Raw genomic sequence first — 18,633 nt, 5'->3', positions numbered from 1 at the left:
GGAGGAGTAGCCTCCCAGGTTCCCGAGGCCGCCTGTGAGCTTCCAGGGGCGGAGTGTGAGTCTCCGGGGGCGGGGCCTACGCCTCCTGAGGCGGTGCGGGATGACTTCCGGAGTCCAGGCTGAGGGGCGGGGAGCGCGACTGTTGCCTGACAGACGCCTGACAGGGTGGACCTGTGCGCTTGCGCTTGATCTGGAGCCTGCGCAGTCTGCCGGGCTCGCCTTCTTCACCCTCACCCGTGGGGGTGGGGAGGGCCGGCTCAGGCGGGGCGGGGCGGGGCGAGGCGGGGCGGGGCGGGGCGGCACCTCGGCTCCCGCGGCGAGGACCCGCGGAGCCAGCCGCCACGCGTCTGGGCGCCTCTCCTTCCGGTGGGGGACTCTGGGTCTGTGGGGCGGGGCCTCATGGAGGCCGGCGGCCCCGGGACCTGCGGAGGAGGGGCTGAGACACGGGGCTCGGAGGGGCGGCTGGCACCTGAGTCGAGGGTACACTTCCGAGTGACAAGGTTCATCATGGAGGCAGGTAACCGCGCCAGGAAGAGAGCGGGACGTGGGGGCCGGAGCCGCAGTGCTGCCCTAGCGTCCAGCCGGCCCCTAGCCTGTCAAGGGAGCCGAGAGCGGGTGGGCAGGGGCTGCTGGAGTAGGGGACCCGCTTCCCGGAGGAGGGGGACCTGCCAGACGTGGAGCTGGCGTGGCTGAATGGAAGGCAGAGATCCGGCCTGTCCTGCCCGAGTGGAAGCTCGACCTGTGGGTTCTGGCCTCAGCCTTGACGCCACACCCTGCCTCCTGGGCTTTTGGCCATTTCACAACTGGCGCCTAGGCCCCAGGAGAGGATGTGGCAAGTGACTGGCCCTAGCTTAGAAGGTGCCTTCCGACATACCTGTCTTCCAGCATAAGGGGACGGCGGCACTTGGTCACACAGAACCTTCTGGAACACGCCATTGGTGGCGCTCCTGACAGGTCCCGTCACAGTGAGGACCCAAGGCGCACCCTCTGTTCTGAACCCTGACACGGTGTACCCTGTGCTGTTGGACTCCCCTGCTCCCGAGGCTCATTAGCCTGTCAGAGTCTGACAAGCCTGCCTCTTAATTCCTCAGGTCAAGAACCCCGTGGAAGGGTCAGCAGCCCCTGTCAGCTGGGCCCTGGGCTCTTGGTGCTGTCTGAGCAGGCGTGTGCACCCTCAGTGCCCAACTGAGTGGCGCACCTCACACTTCACAGGGGGTGAGCTCTGGATGAAGATCTCCCCTGCGTGTTTTTTCTTGGTAGGTGTCAAGCTAGGGATGCGGTCCATCCCCATTGCCACCGCCTGTACCATTTACCATAAGTTCTTCTGTGAGATCAACCTGGATGCCTACGACCCCTACTTGGTGGCCATGTCTTCTCTCTACTTGGCCGGCAAAGTGGAGGAACAGCACCTGCGCACACGTGACATCATCAACGTTTCCAACAGGTAGCAGCTTCTGGTGTCTCCCAGGTGCCAGCAATCAAACTCAGAAGGAGGCACTTGGGTGGCCTTGAACTGGGGTCAGGACCCCCAGCAGCAGAGGCAGGAGTGAGCACAGTGTCAGAAATCGAGGGGCACCTGTGCAACAGCAACTGGGGCCAGATTTGGGGGAAACCTCAGAGGCCTGATGGTGTGCAGAGAGGAGTGGAAAGAGGCTGTCACAGGCTGGAGCAGAGGGAGCTTGCAGAGGGGCACCAAAGAAGATTCTTGAGGAGTCTTGGACAGGACAGATCAAAGCAATTGGATTCTGGGGCCGTTGTTCTATTTAGATGGTGTGGCAACTGGGTCAGAGTCACCCAGGAGTGTCTCTTGCAGCCCTGGGCCTGAGTAGCCATGTTCCTGTTGGGGAAGAACATGGGGGTCCAGCTGGCTGGGTGGGCTGTGCCAAGGCCCAGTGGATTTGGGAGAAAAGCAGTTTCTGGAAAGTTATTGACTAGCAGTGTGTCATAGCCCTTCCAGGAACTCTGTAATCGTTAAGGAAGAAAGCTATTTTGTGCTGCTTCTCTTTTAATAAACAGTTAATGGAAAAGCACTCCCTACCCCATAAACATGACAGGTTTGCGATGTACTGAGAATGACTAGGAAAAAAAACCAGAGAGGGCACTGTTGGGGGGGGGGGGGGCAGCTGGAGTCCACCTGTAATTGCCAGGGCCCAGCAGGGAGGGTGGGTGGGCATGAGGGGAAGTTGTGGGGCTCACTAATTGGATGTGGGCACCCAGGTGGGTTCTGTGGGGAGCTCGGAAGACGAGAGGGGAGCTGAGAACAATGACTCAGTGGCTGAGAGTTCTGATCACTCGAGTATAAATCCTGTTCCCGTACATCTTAGTGATCTTGCATAGGTGGGAGTCTTGTAGACAAATAAGGTGTACACAAGGACAAAAAGATCTAGAATGAAAGAAAGAAAATCTGGGAAATAGCTGAAATACTTTCATGTTTCTGAGTGTGTATCATCCCTGTATTTAAATACCTTCCCTGGGCCCAGACTGAGTGCCCTGGGCATTGCCACCCCTGGGTGTAAAGAGCCCATGTCTTGCTGAGTGCCATGGCACAGCCATTGGGGCTAACACTGGAGGCAGCTTCTTTCCTCCCTGGTTCCTGTTTTTATCCCCTATGCAGATATGTGGGTGGACCCTATGTTGGTCGATGGCAGAGGAGCCCTGGTGTGTGTATCTGGACACTCCATGACTGGGGGCTCCTGGAGGCACCCCCTTCTACTGCCAGCCATGTTGTTTCTCTGTTCAGATACTTCCACCCAGGCAGTGACCCTTTGGAGCTGGACTCGCGCTTCTGGGAGATCCGGGACAGCATCGTACAGTGTGAGCTGCTCGTGCTGCGGGTCCTGCGTTTCCAGGTCTCCTTCCAGCACCCGCACAAGGTTTGGCAGGGGTTGGTAGAAGGGCAGCAGTCACTTATGGTTCCCAGTGGCATGAAAGTCTTTGCTCTTTATCCGGAAAGTGCAGTCACCTGAACCTGGAGCCACACGGGGCCCCGAGGAGGCGCAGTGACGCTCGGGTGTCCTGTCTCATCCCCACTCCCAGGGTTCTCAGGCAGCTCTGATTTCAGCTTCTGCCTTTCTGCCCGCTCGGCTGTGGCCGAAAGCTGGGATCCGTGTGCCCTCTGAAGCCTGTACCTGTCCCCAGACCCATATAAGCTGTGTGTTCACTGACCCACAAAAGCGGAGGTAAGGCTGGTTTCATGATCTGCTGGAGTCTCTGTTCCTGGGAGTTGCTGCTCCGCCTCACAGCTCACACGCAGCTCATCTGTGCGGAAAAACCCTGAGAAAAGTCGGGTCACTGACTTCACTGCTAGGAACACATTCCTCCCAACAGCAGAGCTATCACAGAAAGCAGCCCTGCAACGGTCTCCTTTGGGGGCCTGAGGCCTCATGTGGGCAATTGGCGGGTGGACTGCAGAGAGAAGGGGGAGGCGCTGTGATGTGGGCCTCTGCACTGTGATTTTGTCTCTTTCCCATTGGAATTTTTGTTGAGTGAGTTGTAGATTTAGAAGGAATCAGAAGAAATAGCCCAGCCTCCCCAAATGGCATTTTGCAAAACTCGAATAAATATTAGATAACAGTCAGGGTGTGGGTGATGATACAGCACCCCTGCCCAAGTTCCGAGTGTTGCTTGCTTGTCATGTGTACTGGTGGCCACTGCCTCAGTTAATGTATGAAACAACAACTTGGTCACCATGGAGGCCTTCCTATCGCCCCTGTTATCATCTCTTCCCCCCACCACCTCCCTAATCCCAGAACCCATGGTGAAGATGCTCAGCAGTCACGGTTTGTGTCTGTGTGCAGTGCAGGGCTGCCCTCCCCATGGGCTCAAGGAGAGCATGTGTTCAGGCAGAACAGGAGCTGACAGTCGAGCTGGAGTGTGTTCAGAGACTCGAGCCCCCCTGATGTCTTGTCTCTGGCTGGCCTGTGGGGGCTGTGGTCTGTTCTGCAGATCAGGTCACTGTTTCTGGAGCTTTATGTTTGAGCTGGGCCAAGGGGAGGAGCAGAATAATTGCTGATGGTGTCCAGGGCAGGGCCATGTTGACGGAGAGGCCCAGGCAGGTTTCAGGAGCTGGGTTCAGAGGACAAGAGCAGATGAACCTGTGGGGACCTGGGGTGGGAGTTGGTGGAGGTGGACCTGGTAGCAGGGTGGGGCCTGGCCTGTGGAAGTCACTGGGACTTTTTTCCCCAAGTGACACAGGGAGACGACATCTGATCTGTGATGTATACACACCGTGGCAGTTTAGGAGAGAGAGGCTGGCAGGGGAAGGGCCTGCAGGCTCCCGGTTAAGGAGGCAGGTGATGGTGGGGAGCGGCTGACTAGCATATGTCTTTACAGTACCTGCTCCATTACCTGGTCTCGCTCAAGAACTGGCTGAACCGTTACAGCTGGCAGCGGACCCCTGTCTCCGTCACTGCCTGGGCCTTGCTACAGGACAGCTACCACGGGGGGCTATGCCTCCGCTTCCGAGCTCAGCACATAGCTGTGGCAGTAATCCACCTGGCCCTGCAAGCCTATGGGGTCGAAGTGCCTGCTGAGGCCGAGGCCGAGAAGCCATGGTGGCAGGTGAGGTGACTGCATTGGTGTGTGTCCCCTCCCCCCCCTCGCCTTTTCCCTCCCTGAGGACCTTCAGCAGTCCCCGCACCAGGTGTCAAGTGTCTTTGTAGTAATTACCTGCAAAGAAAGATACAGGCTACTGGGGAACCTTGAAGTTTGAAAATATCCTGTCGCCATAGCCTAAGCTGGGCTCTTCTCCCTTGATATTGTGGATGTTTGGGGGGGTCACGCTCGGCACTGTTGGGTGCAGGGTGGCATCACCAGCCTCCACCCACTGGACGCCATGACAACCCAAGCAGTGTCCAGACATTGCCAAGTGTCTTGGGGTGGGGAGGGATGCCAAGTGTCACCCCTGGTTGAGAACTACTGAACTCAAGCAAGCACTTTTATTGTATTGAGTGGGAGCTTTCTGTAGATCAGACATCAGTAAGTCTGGCATCACATCCAAAGTATCGGGGGTGCCCTTAAATGACAGTGGCTGGTAGGTAGGTGGATAGGCGATAGATACAGAGATGGATCAGTGATGGGTAGATGGCTGGCTGGATAGATGTTAGAATGGGAATGTCGACGGATGATGGATGGGTGGGTGGATGAATGGATCAACAGAGGAGATAGATGACAGCCCTCCTCCTCAAGACTGGCTGGACCCAGGGAGCAGTTTATTGAGAGCTGAGTCAACTGTGTCTGCCAGAAAGGCTGCATGCAGTCCTAGCAGGTTTCCCTCAGTAGTCCCACCGTTACTTAAAATGGGATTTTGAGATCATTCTCTGTTTTTCCTTTCCCATGCTTGAAATCCGCTGTTCCTTTCTTCATGAAACGAAGCTCATTGTCCCTCCTCGTCCTGGAATGAGATTCCATGTGAGCAGACTGAATTGCTGGAAGACTCCCTCTCTTTGTGCACCACCCCTCCCCTGCGAACCTACAGCGGCTGCCTCCCCCTTCCTGAGTGCCGCCCCACCTCGGGCTGCCCTTCCTTGGAGATAGCAGCTATTCTCTGTGCTTCATTGTCCTTTCCTGCTTGTCTGTCCTTCCCCCTCCCCTGAGGTCAGGGATCTTGTCTACTTCATCAGAGGCCCCAAGCCCAGCGCCTGAGCCTGACGGGTAGTAGGTGTGCAAGTGTCCTCAAACAAAGGCATCTGTGGCCCCAACCTCAGGCCGGATGTAGCCTGATGGCAGCTTGGAGGGGGGAGCGGGAAGGGTAGCTGTGTGGACAAAAGCATTGCTCCATGCTGGACTTCTTGGGGACTTCCAGATTGTGTGGCCCCCTGCACCCCTCCTCCGTTGAATCAGGTAGTGGGCCTCTTTTCTGGGTGACACACTTCCCCTGGGTGAGCCTACTTCTCTGGGCGGTATAGCTGTGCTTCCCCTGTCCTTCACTCTCTTTGGGTGGCTCTGGGCTCCGTGCATCGGAGCCCTTGGACTTCCTCTGGGCATGGAGGGCCACTTGCTTGCTGATGAGAGACACCTCCTGGTTGCGTGCTCCCAGCTGCTACCTTTCTGATGCCACTTGTCTGCTCTGAGTGAGCTTCCCATGCTGCTCAAGAGACTTGACATCCCCCCCTGAAGCCTGTCTGCCCTTGGGTGTGGTGGTGGCGGTGGGGCAGACCTTAGCACCCAACTGTGTTGGTCCTCTGGGTGGATGACGTTCCAGCTCTAAAGCAGTAGTGAGTTGTAGCAGGACTCAGAATTTCCATCCTTTTTAAGGCTGAGTGCCGTTCCATGGTATGGCTGGTCTGAGTCATGTTAGTTCATCCTCTGTGGATGGACTCTTGGGTTGCTTCCAGATTTTGGCCCTGGGCTACTTTTTAATGGTCATTTCTTGGCTTGGGGTCTCCAGAAGCATTCAGGTAGTGGATCCTGACAAGCAAGCCTGTGTTTCTGAGATATTCATTTTCCACCCAGAGTGCGGGGTTGGGGGGGGGGGGATGGCTGGATCTTCCTGAGCTGGATGGGGAGGGCGGGGGTTTTTCCAGGTCACTGTCTCCCACCTGAGATGATAGCCCATGATGGGTTCAAGCTTCCTTGGGTGTCCATTTAGCAGGGGGGACTCAGGTCCAGCTTTTGCTCCAGCTCATCCCCAGACCTGGAGCCCAGGTAGCAACCCCTAGGCCTGGGGGTCACAGCATCCAACCAGGGATTCCTTTTTTTGCCTTTTACTTCTGGTGTTATTAGGGGTCCCCAAGAGCACCCTTAAGCTCCATGTGTCACTGGGAGGATTCCCAGAGTTCAGAAAAATCATTATACTCATGGTTATGAGTGTCAGGGTTAGTTCTTGGGGAAGGATGCAGGTTGAAATCAGCCAAGATAAGAGGAATGGAGGTAAGGTCCAGGAGAGAGCAGGTTCAAGCTCCCAGGTCCCCCTCTCATCAAGCAGGGAGTAGCAGTCCCTTCCCAGGAGCAGGGCCAGGGCCAGATCTTACTTGGAAACAGGCAGGGTTACCCCTTTCATTTGGGCCCCTGGGGACTCACCTTGCAATTTTATAAGTTCTGTGGCACAGTCAAGGGGCAGTCTGAGCAATTTCCTGGTGGTCCAGTGGTTAGGACTCTGCACTCTCACTGCTGGGACCTGGGTTCAGTCCCTAGTCAGGAACTAAGATCCCTCAAGCTGAGTGTTGCCACCAAGAAAAAAAAAACAAAACGGTGGTCTGATCCAGGCTAGAGAGCAGGTCCATGTGTTCCTCAGGGGCTGGCCTAGGGTGGGGTGTGTCCAGTCTACTTCTGGAAATGGACCCCCCAGAAACCATGGAGCTGAGAGCCCAGGGTGGAGGGTAGGAGCTTGTGCTCTGGGCCCAGCTCTGTCACCAGCTCCCCAAGTGCCCAGGACGAGTCCCCTCTCCTGTGTGAACTGGATGATCACCAAAGCCTCTTCTGTCTGGAATGGTCTCCCATAGCAGAGTCCCCATGCCATCCGTACTCCCATGTACTATGGTTCTGTGCTTAGTGGCAGGTGCCTTGTTTAACCCAGAGGCAGTCTAACCAGAGCCTGTTTTCCTTCTCCTTTCTAGGTGTTTAGTGAAGACCTTACCAAGCCAACCATTGATAACATTGTGTCTGATCTCATTCAGATTTATACCATGGACACAGAGATCCCCTAGAGCCCTGGTCCAGGCCTCCCCAAAGAGAAGCCCAGGACGCTTGGCGGCCTGGGGACGGCACCGCCACAGGGCCGTGAAGGCCAGCCCCCAGAGGGCCAGCTGGGAGGGCTGGTGAAGGCAATGACTGTCCCCAGCAGCCGTGGTTGGGACAGTGACGGGAGTCACGCCTTCAGTGGGCAGGCTGAGAGTGTACCAAGTGGGGCAGCTCAAGGCCAGTCGCTGCATCGACATTTGTGCTTTGAGAGGACCTGACTGCCATTGAAGAGTGATGTCATCGGCAGGAAAATCTAAGAAGCTATGGGACTGCACCCCTGGGGATTTTTTAAAAGCCAGATTTATAGAAAATATGTTCAACATAGATGAAATTTTATTTTGTGTAATAAAAGATGATAGAAATCAACTGAGACGCCCGGTGTTTGCTCTGTAGCCTGTGCTGCCCTGCAGGTCTGTGGGTACCATCCAGACTCGATTTCTCCTCAGAGGCTTTCCAGGTGGAATTGCCCTTCCTACAACCTGAGGTGCCAAGGGCAGGCCCTCCATCACTTCTGGAAGGGCAGGATGACACAACTTGTACCCATATCACAATGGCACCCCCTAGAGGAGCAAACGTGACCTTCCTCTGCTGGGACACTTGCAGGGCTTGGCAGTAATTCTGCTTGGTGAATGAACTTACATTTTGGAAGGAGGGGTTAAGGACTATCATTTGAGATTAAGAAATCTAGATCTGACCAAAATGTATCTAGAAAGTTACAGATTTTTTTTTTAATGCTGAAATGGTGAGTCTAGATGCAGAGTCTAGTTAATCTCTGGCCCAAATGTCCTTCTGGAAGAAAGGGTCCAGGCTCCACACGTGCTGGTGGGACTGCCCTTCACCATGATAGTGTGGGGCCTGATGGACTGTCCAAGACACTTCACTGCATTTCCAAGCTTGTCACCCAGGGAATGTGGGCTCTGGACACTGGCCACTGTGCCCCCTGGCACCCACAGGTGTGGGAGCTGGTTGGCATGCCTGGGGTTCACTGGGTCAAGGGCATAAGGAGAAGTCATACCTGGGTGACAAGTCAGGCAGCAGGGCTCCCTTGAGTTATGAGTGACTGTGTTCTTTGGCTTCAGGGTGAAGGATATGAGCCAAGGTCCCCTTTTCCACTTTGTCCTTCCCTTTGAGGACAGAACTGGTGCCCAAGCCCAGGGCCTGGGCTCTGAATGTGGATGGCGGAGGGTGAGGGCCTGGCTGGGCTCTGAAGGTGGGTTTGACTTTCTTTCCAATCCTTTTCACCTTGTGCTTTCTAAAAAGCACCTTGCCTCCATCACCCCCTTCCTCCCCACAGGCTGGGTGTGGCCCCCCACCCTGGGACTTGCCTGGCCTGCATTGACTAGCTCTGTCCTTGGTGTCCCCATCCCAGCTGAGAGTCACAGAGCTGAACTGGGTGAGCTCTGGGCTGCAGGGCTAACAGCAGCCTCTCTGGAGGTTTTGTGACCCTAAGTTTCCTCTCAATGATTATCAGGTATCAGGCAAGTTCCTTTGTCTCAATGGGACTCAGTTTCCCACTGTGTAAATCAAGCAGGTTAGACCAAGACATTTCAGAATGTGTTGGCTGTTTTAACTCCCTTGACCCACGTGTGTTATCTGTCACATTGCCCTGGGGACTTAGGGGGTCACTGAGGGGTTGTCTGTGTGTGTTGTCATTGGAACAGAGGTAAGGAATGGTATTGGGACATATGTGACACTTTGGGGAATATGTGTCATGGCCAGCTCTGCTTTGTAAGGACAGTTCAGTCACACAATATGAATTAAAATCTGGTGCAGAGTTATTTTCTTTTGTTTGTTTTGGCTTCCTATTACTGAGGCTTTGTAAAAGATAATAGGGATTAAAGAGACCGTCTTCTGTCTTTTTTATTTTAGGTTCAAAAAGGTCAATAATGACAGATGAAGATTTTCTAGAACCCCAGGCCTCCAGGAACTTTTTAGTCCAGAGCACATCTTAATTAAAGTGATAAATCCTTCCTTGGCCTGTCAAGCCAGAGAAAGGAGGGGGAAAACCAGGTCCTGGGAGGGGCTCGGTCCATCTCTCCATCTCTTTTGTAGCTGGGATGGGGTGTCTGGTGTCCCCCAAAGACAGGGTCACGTCCTAAGCCCCAGAACCTGCGGAGATGGGACCTTATTTGCAAATAGAGCCTTTGCAGTGTCATCAAGGTAAGATGCGATCCTACAAGAGTAGGGAGGCCCTCGTACAGTATGCCTGGTGTCCTTTATAAGAAGAGAGAGAGACAGACACATACCAGGTGGAGACACAAGCTCATAGGGACAAGGCCTCATGATGATGTAGGCAGAAACTAGACTTACTTGTCTATAAGCCAAGGACTGCCAGTGATGCCAGAAATCGGGGAAAACTAGAATCTGCCTTCTGGCCTCCAGAAACAGGAGGGAAGAAAGGCCTGCTTCTTAGGTCCCCCGAGTTCATGGCACCCACCCGTGTTCCCAGGCTGCCGGCTAATAAGAATGGCTCTCAACTTTGTGAAGGGATGGGTGTTGTAGTACTTTCCCTGCCTCAAGGCATTGGTGAGTGACCAGTTTTTTTTTTTTTTGGTTTTGTCTTGTCTCTTGGCAACCTGAGTCCTATTTGCTCATAGAAGTCCACGGAAAAGAGAACTCAGATATAGATGAGTAATATCTCCCCAGAAGGCACAGCTATCTTGATACAGTGTTTGTCCCTACCTCCGCTGACTTTGCCTTCTTATTTGAGAGGACCTTGTGTATCAATGAAGCCAGAACTTCTTGCTATTCATTTCTCTGCTGTTTGCTGCCATTTGCCTTTGGCCTTTTCTGGAAGTATAGCCTCAGGTGGTTGGGAGGGAGCTTAGGAGCCATTTTGCTTGTTTCTTGGCAGTTTCCCTGGAAAATGCTCCCTCTGGCACTGCCAAGTCTACCAGGGTGATGTGCACAGTGGAGGAATAGAAATATGAGGAAATAGGATGCAGGGACTTTGGGCCCTGTTTCCACGGGAGTCATTTGTAAATCATGAGCCAGGGTTGCCCTCGTGGCTCTGCTGGTGGGGCAGAGGAGCAGGGCCATGCAGCCCGGCTGTCCCCCAGGACAGATGTTCACACAGCTTGCCCCAGCACAGTTGTTCAAAGACGCCTGATGTGTGAAGGCATGAATGGTGCAGTGACCCTCGGAGCCAGTGAATGAGGGCAATAATGGGCTTTCTTTTCATGACTTTGGTTTAAAGAGGAAATCTGTGACGGCAACCCTTGTACACTGCTGGGGGAAATGGAAAAGGGTGCCATGGAGAATGGTCTGGCTGTTCCTCCAAAAAGTAAATAGAAGATTACCATAGGTGGAGAACAGTGTGGAGATTCCTTAAAAAACTGGAAATAGAACTGCCATATGACCCAGCAATCCCACTGCTGGGCATACACACCGAGGAAACCAGAATTGAAAGAGACATGTGTACCCCAATGTTCATCACAGCACTGTTTGCAATAGCTAGGACATGGAAGCAACCTAGATATCCATTGGCAGATGAGTGAATAAGAAGCTGTGGTACATATACACAATGGAATATTACTCAGCTATCAAAAAGAATGCATTTGAATCAGTTCTAATGAGGTGGATGAAACTGGAGCCTATTATACAGAGTGAATGAAGTAAGTCAGAAAGAAAAACACCAATACAGTATATTAACACAAATATATGGAATTTAGAAAGATGGTAACAATGACCCTATATGCGAGACAGCAAAAGAGACACAGATGTAAAGAATAGACTCTTGAACTCTGTGGGAGAAGGTGAGGGTGGGATGATTTGAGAGGATAGCACTGAAACATGTATATTACCATATGTGAAATAGATCATCAGTCCGGGTTCAATGCATGAGACAGGGCGCTAAGGGCCAGTGCACTGGGATGACCCTGAGAGATGGGATGGGGAGGGAGTTGGGAGGGGGGTTTAGGATGGGGGATACATGTACACTCATGGCTGATTCATGTCAATGTATGGCAAAAACCAGTACAGTATTGTAATTAGTCTCCAATTAAATAAATTAATTAAAAAAAAAGATTACCATAGGATCCAGCAATTCCACTTCCAGGTATCTACTGAAAAGCAGTGAACACAGGGGCTCAAACACATATGTGTACACCCGTGTTTACAGGTACATGCGGTTCACAGAAATCAAAAGGTAGAAGGAACCCATGTCCATCGATGCATGCCTGGATGAAGAGAACATGGTCCAGCCCCACAATGGAGTGTGATTCAGCCTTAAAAAGACAGCCACTACAACACGGCTGGACCTACAAGGCGTGATGGTCAGTGAGAGAAGCCAGACATAAGGACAGACCCCATATGACTCCATTTGTATGAGATGTCTAGAGTCATCAGACCCTAGACAAAGAGTAGGATGGGAGAGCACGGGCTGGGGGAGTAGATGTTGGTGTCTAATGGGGACAGAGTTTCCATTGGGGAAGATGGGCAGTTCTGGGGATGGCCGCACACCCACCTGAACGTACTTAATGCCACCAACCTGGACACTTAAAAATGATCAAGATGCTAAATTTATGTTATTTGTACTTTGCAGCAGTGAAAATAAAAAGACACCATCTGCATGTGTACCAGGGTTCTGGTATTTGGGTAGTGTTCCCTACCCCACCCACCTCTGAGGATGCTAGTCTGGACATTCAGGTGAGGGCCCTTCCAGGTCAAGACCGTTCAAGCCTGACCACACAGAGCAGGTGAGCCGAGCACTCTCCTCTTTCCATTAGGATCAGCAAGGTGGCTGCACCCCCAGGAACCCTGCTGTTCCTGGGGCTCACCCCAGCTTGATGAGGGGAGAATGTTACCTCTCTAGCTTCAGAGGAGAATTCACCAAATAATAAATCACACACATTACCCAGAGAGAGACTGTAGGAGCCTTGCATTTTTTTTTAATATACAGAAATTTTGGTCTAGTCTTAAAATTAGGATATTCAACTACAGACTTTAAATTATGATGCATCTGTGGTCTTCCTCATTAAGTTATTTTTGTTCATCTTTTTTAACAGGCAGATAAAAATGTAAAACAGATTTAATAACTGAACACAGTTGACCAAGCCATTCCGTATAAGATAATGCTTTAGAGAGAGGGGTTTCCCGGTGAGACAGGGCCCCCTGGTCTGAAGACGCACAGAAACGAGAGCAGCGGTCTGCACCCCACACCCCGTGGAAAGGCACCCGGGGACTAAACGGTCGCCGAGCACAGGAGGCGACTGGATAGCAGCAGTGAGGCTTGCGCTATATGTCAACCATGTGTCCTACCAGTGTGTCTACAACAGAGGATGAAAAGAAGCCCGTGAGCAAAGTGTTCTGCGTGCATCGTCTTCCATTTCAACATTTCCAATTTGAATTCTTGTTTAAGAACACACAGACCTGCGACAAATTGAGTTGCCCTGTTTGTTGTTGTTTAAACAAGGACATTGGGGAACAATTTACAAATGGGTAACATTCTCAATGTGCCCTTTGGAAAAAAGGGATGGCTTTAAGTTATCTGTAGCTGGCATTGTGAGTGGGATTTGCCTTTCTAACTGAAATTCCTTGGCCCAAGATATGACTACTCCTGCTCAGGGGTGACATGGTGTTATGTTAACAGTGGGGACTTGAGCGTGCTTGGGATGCCACCCATCCAGACATGCACAGACACAGGTGGAGGTCAGGCCAGCCCTGGCCAGGGGCTGTGGGATGGGCCCAGGATGGGCGAACCAGCCTTGCCAGCGGTCTAGCTAATGCCTCTCCGCCCCTCAGCTCCCAACTGCCCCCCAGAGGCTCAGCTCCTAGGCCCTAGCCGCAGGCTGTGGTTGGACCCCAACCTCCTCCGTGCAAAACGGGAGACAGAAGAAGATTCTGTCTCTTTTTCTGCTTTTTTCTGCATTTCCCTCCTGGGATATCATAAATTCGAGAAAACCAAGGGCACGCTGAGTGCTCACACTGCCAGGAGAGATCCCCAAGGGAACTGTCTGGGGAACCCAGGCCCAGCCCTCCATGTGGGCTCAGTCAACCACGTGGTAGAGCTGACCTCCTCAGCTTCCCACCTTCGCAATTACAGCCACAGAGATGAGGTACCATTGCCCCCAGGGGCTTGGCATCCCCAAGGTCACCATAGGTGGCTGCAGACCCAAATCCATGCCCTCATGCGTCATAGTTATCCTTGAGCAAGAAGACCAGGGTCAGGAGAGTGCTTTGGTGAGGGGTGACTGAGAATTGATCCCAGTCTCTTTAGGAGCACCTCAGCGACTTCTTGGCATTCTCCAAACCAGAGTGGGAGTCCAGCTGGAGGTGCCAATGGGGGCTGAGGTCTGTGCTGTGGCCGAGTCAGCTCCTCCTGGGTTTGGTCCCTCTCTGCTTTTTTTCTGACTCTGCATTCTGCCCCACCTGCACCTGCAGACCTGGCTCTCCTGGATTGTCCTCAGGAGGTCGGGCACATCCAGGGCCAGGCTTCGTGCTCTTCAAGTTGGAGATGCAGACAAAGAAAACCCACCCACAGGCCAGAATTCAGGACTTAGAGCATCGGATTTGGAGCCAAAGGAAACCAAAATCAAAACTCCCCCTTCCACCTACTGGAGGGGATCATTCTCAACAATACTTTGGTATTTTCCTTTGAAAGAAAAATTTTGACTTTTTTTTTTTTCTCTATAGGCAGGGGTCTCAAAGTGCAAATGTTCCCAGTGTTCTGATTTTGCCTGCCTTCCTTAACCTTCCTTACTGCTCCCAGGAACTGTGCTGGGAGGATGGGGGATGGAGGGGACTTGTGGGGGAAGAGCAGTGAACAGGGGTCCCAAGCAACCAAAAGGAGATTCTTGTAGTCTAGTTCCCTGAAAAAAAAACAAACAAAAAAACAAACAAAAAAAAATGACCCTGGCACAATAAATAATGAAATTTCAAAATGAAAATACTGGATAAGAGGAATGGAAATATCATGCCAATAAGTAGTTCCTTATTCTTGAGATATTCATCTGGTCCTCTGTGTGCACACACATGTATATATGCACACACACGGGGCTATGCACACATGCACACACAGACCAACTGCACCCATCCTGGGGAGGAGGTGCTGGGCTGGTGGGCTGCCTGGGTGAGAGCATCCTTCCTGCAGAGTGGCACTCCCTTGTTGAAACTGTTGATCCAATTGCTCTGCAGTGAGTGCTTCCCCCCCCAAAACGACAAGGAGACCTCTGTCCCACTGCACCGCCAGAACAGTGAACATCTGGTGGAATGACAGTGTTCATTTAAAAAAGCTTCCATAGAAAAAAGGGGGGGGGGACACACAACTCTTCTCACTCTCTGATCTCTCCTTCCTCCTCCTTCCCCTTCTAGAATGGATTGGCTTTAGGCAAGGGTGGTCAGGCATCTTCAACAGTCCTCGCGGCCCGTGACCCCACCCATCCGAGTGCCTGTGTGTGCATGGTGCGCGTGCCCAGAGCAGTCCTGCTTAGAGGGACGTCTCCACGCTGTGGAGCGGGCTCCCGGGTCTGGAAGAAAACAGTGACGAGGTAGCTGACTTGGTGCCGCGCGTGGTCAGGTAGACGCCGCTGTCTATGGCATTGTTATTCTGGTTGGGAGAGGGCGGAGGTGGGGCTCGCAGGCGTTCCTCGTTCTCATCCACGTCCGTGTCATCAATCAGTGGGATGTTGTGGGTGTAGTCATTGATTAGAAACTCGGGCGTCGCCATGAAGTTATGGATGGAGGTCTTGGATTCTGGTTTCTCCAGGCCTTCATAGAGGGAGCTACGGAATGCTTTCACCACCCGAATCTGGAGGGGGACAGGGGGAGGGAAGGGAGGAGAGAGGAAAGAAGGAAGAAAGAAGGAGACCATGAGCGGCGGGCTGGCGCTGCCAGTTGTGCCCACATCCATGGCAGGGGTCACTGCATGACAAACATTGGTCTTTTGGAAGAGAATGGTCAGAGCCCTCTGTCTGGGTGCGGTTACCTCCCATCACCTGACATGCATGCAGGACAAATGGTAGATATTCTGGAACTCAAGAGCAACAAATGCAGTGGACTGCTGGCTACACGGGAGAGGCGGGGAGGCAGGGGATTCCAACATGGGAGATGAGAAAGTTGACTGGGAAAAGGGAATGTGATGGGCCCTGGGCTCTCTACTTTCTCCTCCCGAAGAATCTGGAACTTTCTGGCATGAGAAAAGCCTCCAGCCTCTGGGCAAATGGCAAGCCTTTCTTGAGTGGGTCCCCCTCTGGCTTCTCCAGGTCCTCTCCTCTGTCCCCCAGCTCTGATGCCTCAGCGACTGCCACTCTTTCTGGAAACTTCCATGACACCACCCCTTTCTGGCCCTCCTACCTCACGTTTCTGTCTCCCTCTCCTCCACTCTTTCTTACTCTGTCCCAGGGTGCCTAGAGTGCTGGCCTGTCCTTGTCCCTCCTCCTCCCTGTCCACACTGCCAGGCCGACCTCTTGGCTCTGGCCACAGCCCAGGGCTCATCTGGCTGAAACCAGGGATTGGGGCTCAGGCCCCTGCCAGTCCCCCATCTGGAGGCACCCAAGATGGAAAATGGCTCCACTTTTAATTTCTACCCACCAAGTCTCTCCTGCTTGGATGCCCAGCATTTGACCAGGTCATCACTTCCTTTCACAGACCCTTTGCAGTGTGCTCCTAACCTGCCCCTCTTGCCTTTCTCACCCTCCTCCTTTTCAGTCTCCAAGACACACAACTTCTTTCAGTCCCTGGAATCTGACATATTTGCCCCGTTCTCAGGTTCTCTGGCCACCCCACTGGCATCTGCAGGCCTCAGATCAGCACAAGGGTCCCCAGGAAAGAGCTTCCCACAATGCCTTGCTCCCCAGCTACCGCAGCTCCAGCTGCACTCAGGCAGCCCTGAGCCCCACACCCCCTGCAGGCCTAGCCCCTTGACTTCTGCTGGCGGCCCTGCCTTCACGTCCATGCGTGCTCAAGTCTCATTGGGTCTACAAAGCTGTAGAGCTGCTGCCTCTCTCTGCTCCTTCCTTGGGGCCCCAGCGTGGCCGCCCTCATGCTTCTAGAAGGCAGAATGGATGAGAAACCCTCAGCTGGGCCCCATGCTAACCAACTGGCCCTGTGCTGAGATTCAGAGGCCTGACCCTCCCTATGTGAGTGAATGGACACATGTCAATTCTAAAGCTACTTCCAAGTCCAAGGTGCTAGGGTTGGATTTTCTTGGTTTAGACAAGATATTGGCAACTGTGGCCCAAGAGCTAACTCTGGCCCTCAACATGGTTTTGTTAACAAAGTCTTAGTGGGGCCACAGCCACACCCATCCCTGTGAGCATTTTGTCTGGCTGTGTTGGAGGGCGGAGACGTATAGTTTCCACAGTGACTTGGACCACAAGCTAAAAGTACTTGCTCCCTGGTCCTTCATAAGACAACTTCACTGCCCCCTGGTTTCGACCATGAATCCCACTGTCAACAATGAGTCCTTGGCTACCCTCTGGACACCAGGGTTGGCATTGCTCAACCAAGTTCAGTGCTCCATGATCAGTTTAAACCAGGAGAACCTCACTGTCAAGTGCCAAAAAATGAGCCACACCGCGCCATCAAATTGGAATTTTCTAATTGCATGTCTTAAATCCTGTGAGGATTTTCTTGGAATTTGGTGAAGACCCATCTTCTGGCTGCTAGATGGCCATCATTTGTTGTCGGCTCCTTCATTCCCCAGACTAGTTTCTGAGACAGGGCTGACACCAAAATTGAGTGTCATTTTGACCTTTTTAATGAAAAGGAATAGTTCACTTTTTGTAGCCATGGCAGATGTGGCCTCATCATTTGGAGCTTTTCTGGTGCCAGGACTGTGGAGGAACCACGGGCAGCTGAAGCAAGTGGCATCCTGCCACCCTCAACCCTGGTGGCCTTCATGGTAAGTTTACCAGCAGTCATCTGGTGCCCTGGCCACCTCCTTTGCCCTCCCTTGGACCTGGGTCGTGTGATCAGGCCAGGCCTCTGCTCAAACTCACCCTCAGCTCTCCCAGTCCACCCTTGCCAGGGCCGTCCTCCTGGCTGTACTCAAAGACTCACTTGAATGCCTGTCACTAGCCTTCTTTGCTGCCTGGTGCCAAAGCCTGGCACAGAGCAGCTGCTCAGTCACCAACACGAGGTGCCAGGACTGCCTGCTCAAACATGTGCCTCTGGCTCAAGTCAACCTGAGTGTGTTTACAGCTGACCATGAGTCAGCTTCCCTCCAGCTTCCGTTTCCCTGTATCCAAATCTTGGGCTCTTAACAAATGGCTTGAGATGGGTCTTACGATGGGATGTTTTCAGGCCACCTGCCACCAAAGGGCACAGCCAACCTCTGGGGCATGGGTTTGGTGGGAACTGGGAAGACAGGACCACCCTGGAAGCCTGGGCTCACAGCCGGGGGCCTGAGAATGTCCCCATGGTGGAGTTGGTGCCTCCCTGTGAAAGCCCGGTCACAGCCAAGTGGGTCCAGCACCCTTCCCTAGCTCCTCTCCTGGCCTGGGACTGTCCCAGAGGCTGGGGCAATGCCCTCAGGTCACCTCTCCATCTCGAGAACCCCAAAAGGATGTCACTGTGCTCAAGGCTGCCAGTGTCGCCCACAGCTCACAGACTAAGTTGATGCCATCAACACCCACTGTACCACGACCACCTGCAGCCAGGACCCACCCTTCCTGGCACCTGCTGCCCCTGCACCTCCTGTGGATGGCTAATAGGTCTCTCGAACTGAAGGAGGTCCTGGAGGGATCCCCAGCCTTGCCTCTGCCGACCCTGCCCCTTGCCTCGTCTTCCCATCCAGGGGGCAGGGCTCTGGCTGAACCTTGGAGGCACCCAGCACTGTGACCCCAGGACTGAACATCAGCGTGTCTTGCGGCCCCTAGTTCTCAAACCTCTCCCCAGTGGAGCCTTTCCCACCTCCATGGCTGCACCTGTGTTCCCCGGGGACCACAACCCCCAAGCACAGAGATGCCAGAGGCCAGGCCCTTGGATCTTCCCTGGGTCCCCAGGGGTCTTCCT

The 18,633-nt window shown here is 53.3% G+C and overlaps 2 protein-coding genes across 7 annotated transcripts in view; one reads left to right on the top strand and one right to left on the bottom strand.

Annotated features, from left to right (window-relative positions):
* The first annotated feature begins 291 nt into the window (after window positions 1-291).
* On the top strand, window positions 292-8,046 carry CCNQ (cyclin Q). 3 transcript variants are annotated; one of them, XM_065916283.1, is made up of 6 exons: window positions 292-517; window positions 1,261-1,444; window positions 2,741-2,873; window positions 4,333-4,560; window positions 5,374-5,409; window positions 7,557-8,046. In XM_065916283.1, the coding sequence occupies exons 1-6, from the start codon at window positions 400-402 to the stop codon at window positions 7,644-7,646; spliced, it is 789 nt and encodes a 262-aa protein (XP_065772355.1). In that variant the 5' UTR covers window positions 292-399; the 3' UTR covers window positions 7,647-8,046. The 3 variants fall into 3 exon arrangements, with proteins under 3 accessions (XP_065772355.1, XP_065772356.1, XP_065772357.1); XM_065916285.1 differs by having other exon boundaries at window positions 399-513; window positions 2,720-2,873; XM_065916284.1 differs by lacking the exon at window positions 5,374-5,409.
* Window positions 8,047-12,611: 4,565 nt separating this feature from the next.
* Window positions 12,612-18,633, bottom strand: part of ATP2B3 (ATPase plasma membrane Ca2+ transporting 3) — a 61,249-nt gene continuing 55,227 nt past the window's right edge. For 3 of the 4 annotated variants that reach the window (XM_065915995.1, XM_065915996.1, XM_065915998.1), the window contains one exon: window positions 15,264-15,427. In XM_065915995.1, the coding sequence (XP_065772067.1) occupies window positions 15,402-15,427 (26 nt within the window). In that variant the 3' untranslated portion in view covers window positions 15,264-15,401. Of the gene's footprint in view, window positions 15,428-18,633 lie in introns of all 4 variants that reach the window. The other variant, XM_065915999.1, reaches the window with a different exon arrangement.

The sequence above is a fragment of the Muntiacus reevesi genome, chromosome X, assembly GCF_963930625.1.
Source record: "Muntiacus reevesi chromosome X, mMunRee1.1, whole genome shotgun sequence".
NCBI classification, from domain to species: domain Eukaryota; kingdom Metazoa; phylum Chordata; class Mammalia; order Artiodactyla; family Cervidae; genus Muntiacus; species Muntiacus reevesi.
The sequence above is the reverse complement of the archived record's forward strand: the minus strand, read 5'-3'. Positions and strand labels throughout refer to the sequence as shown.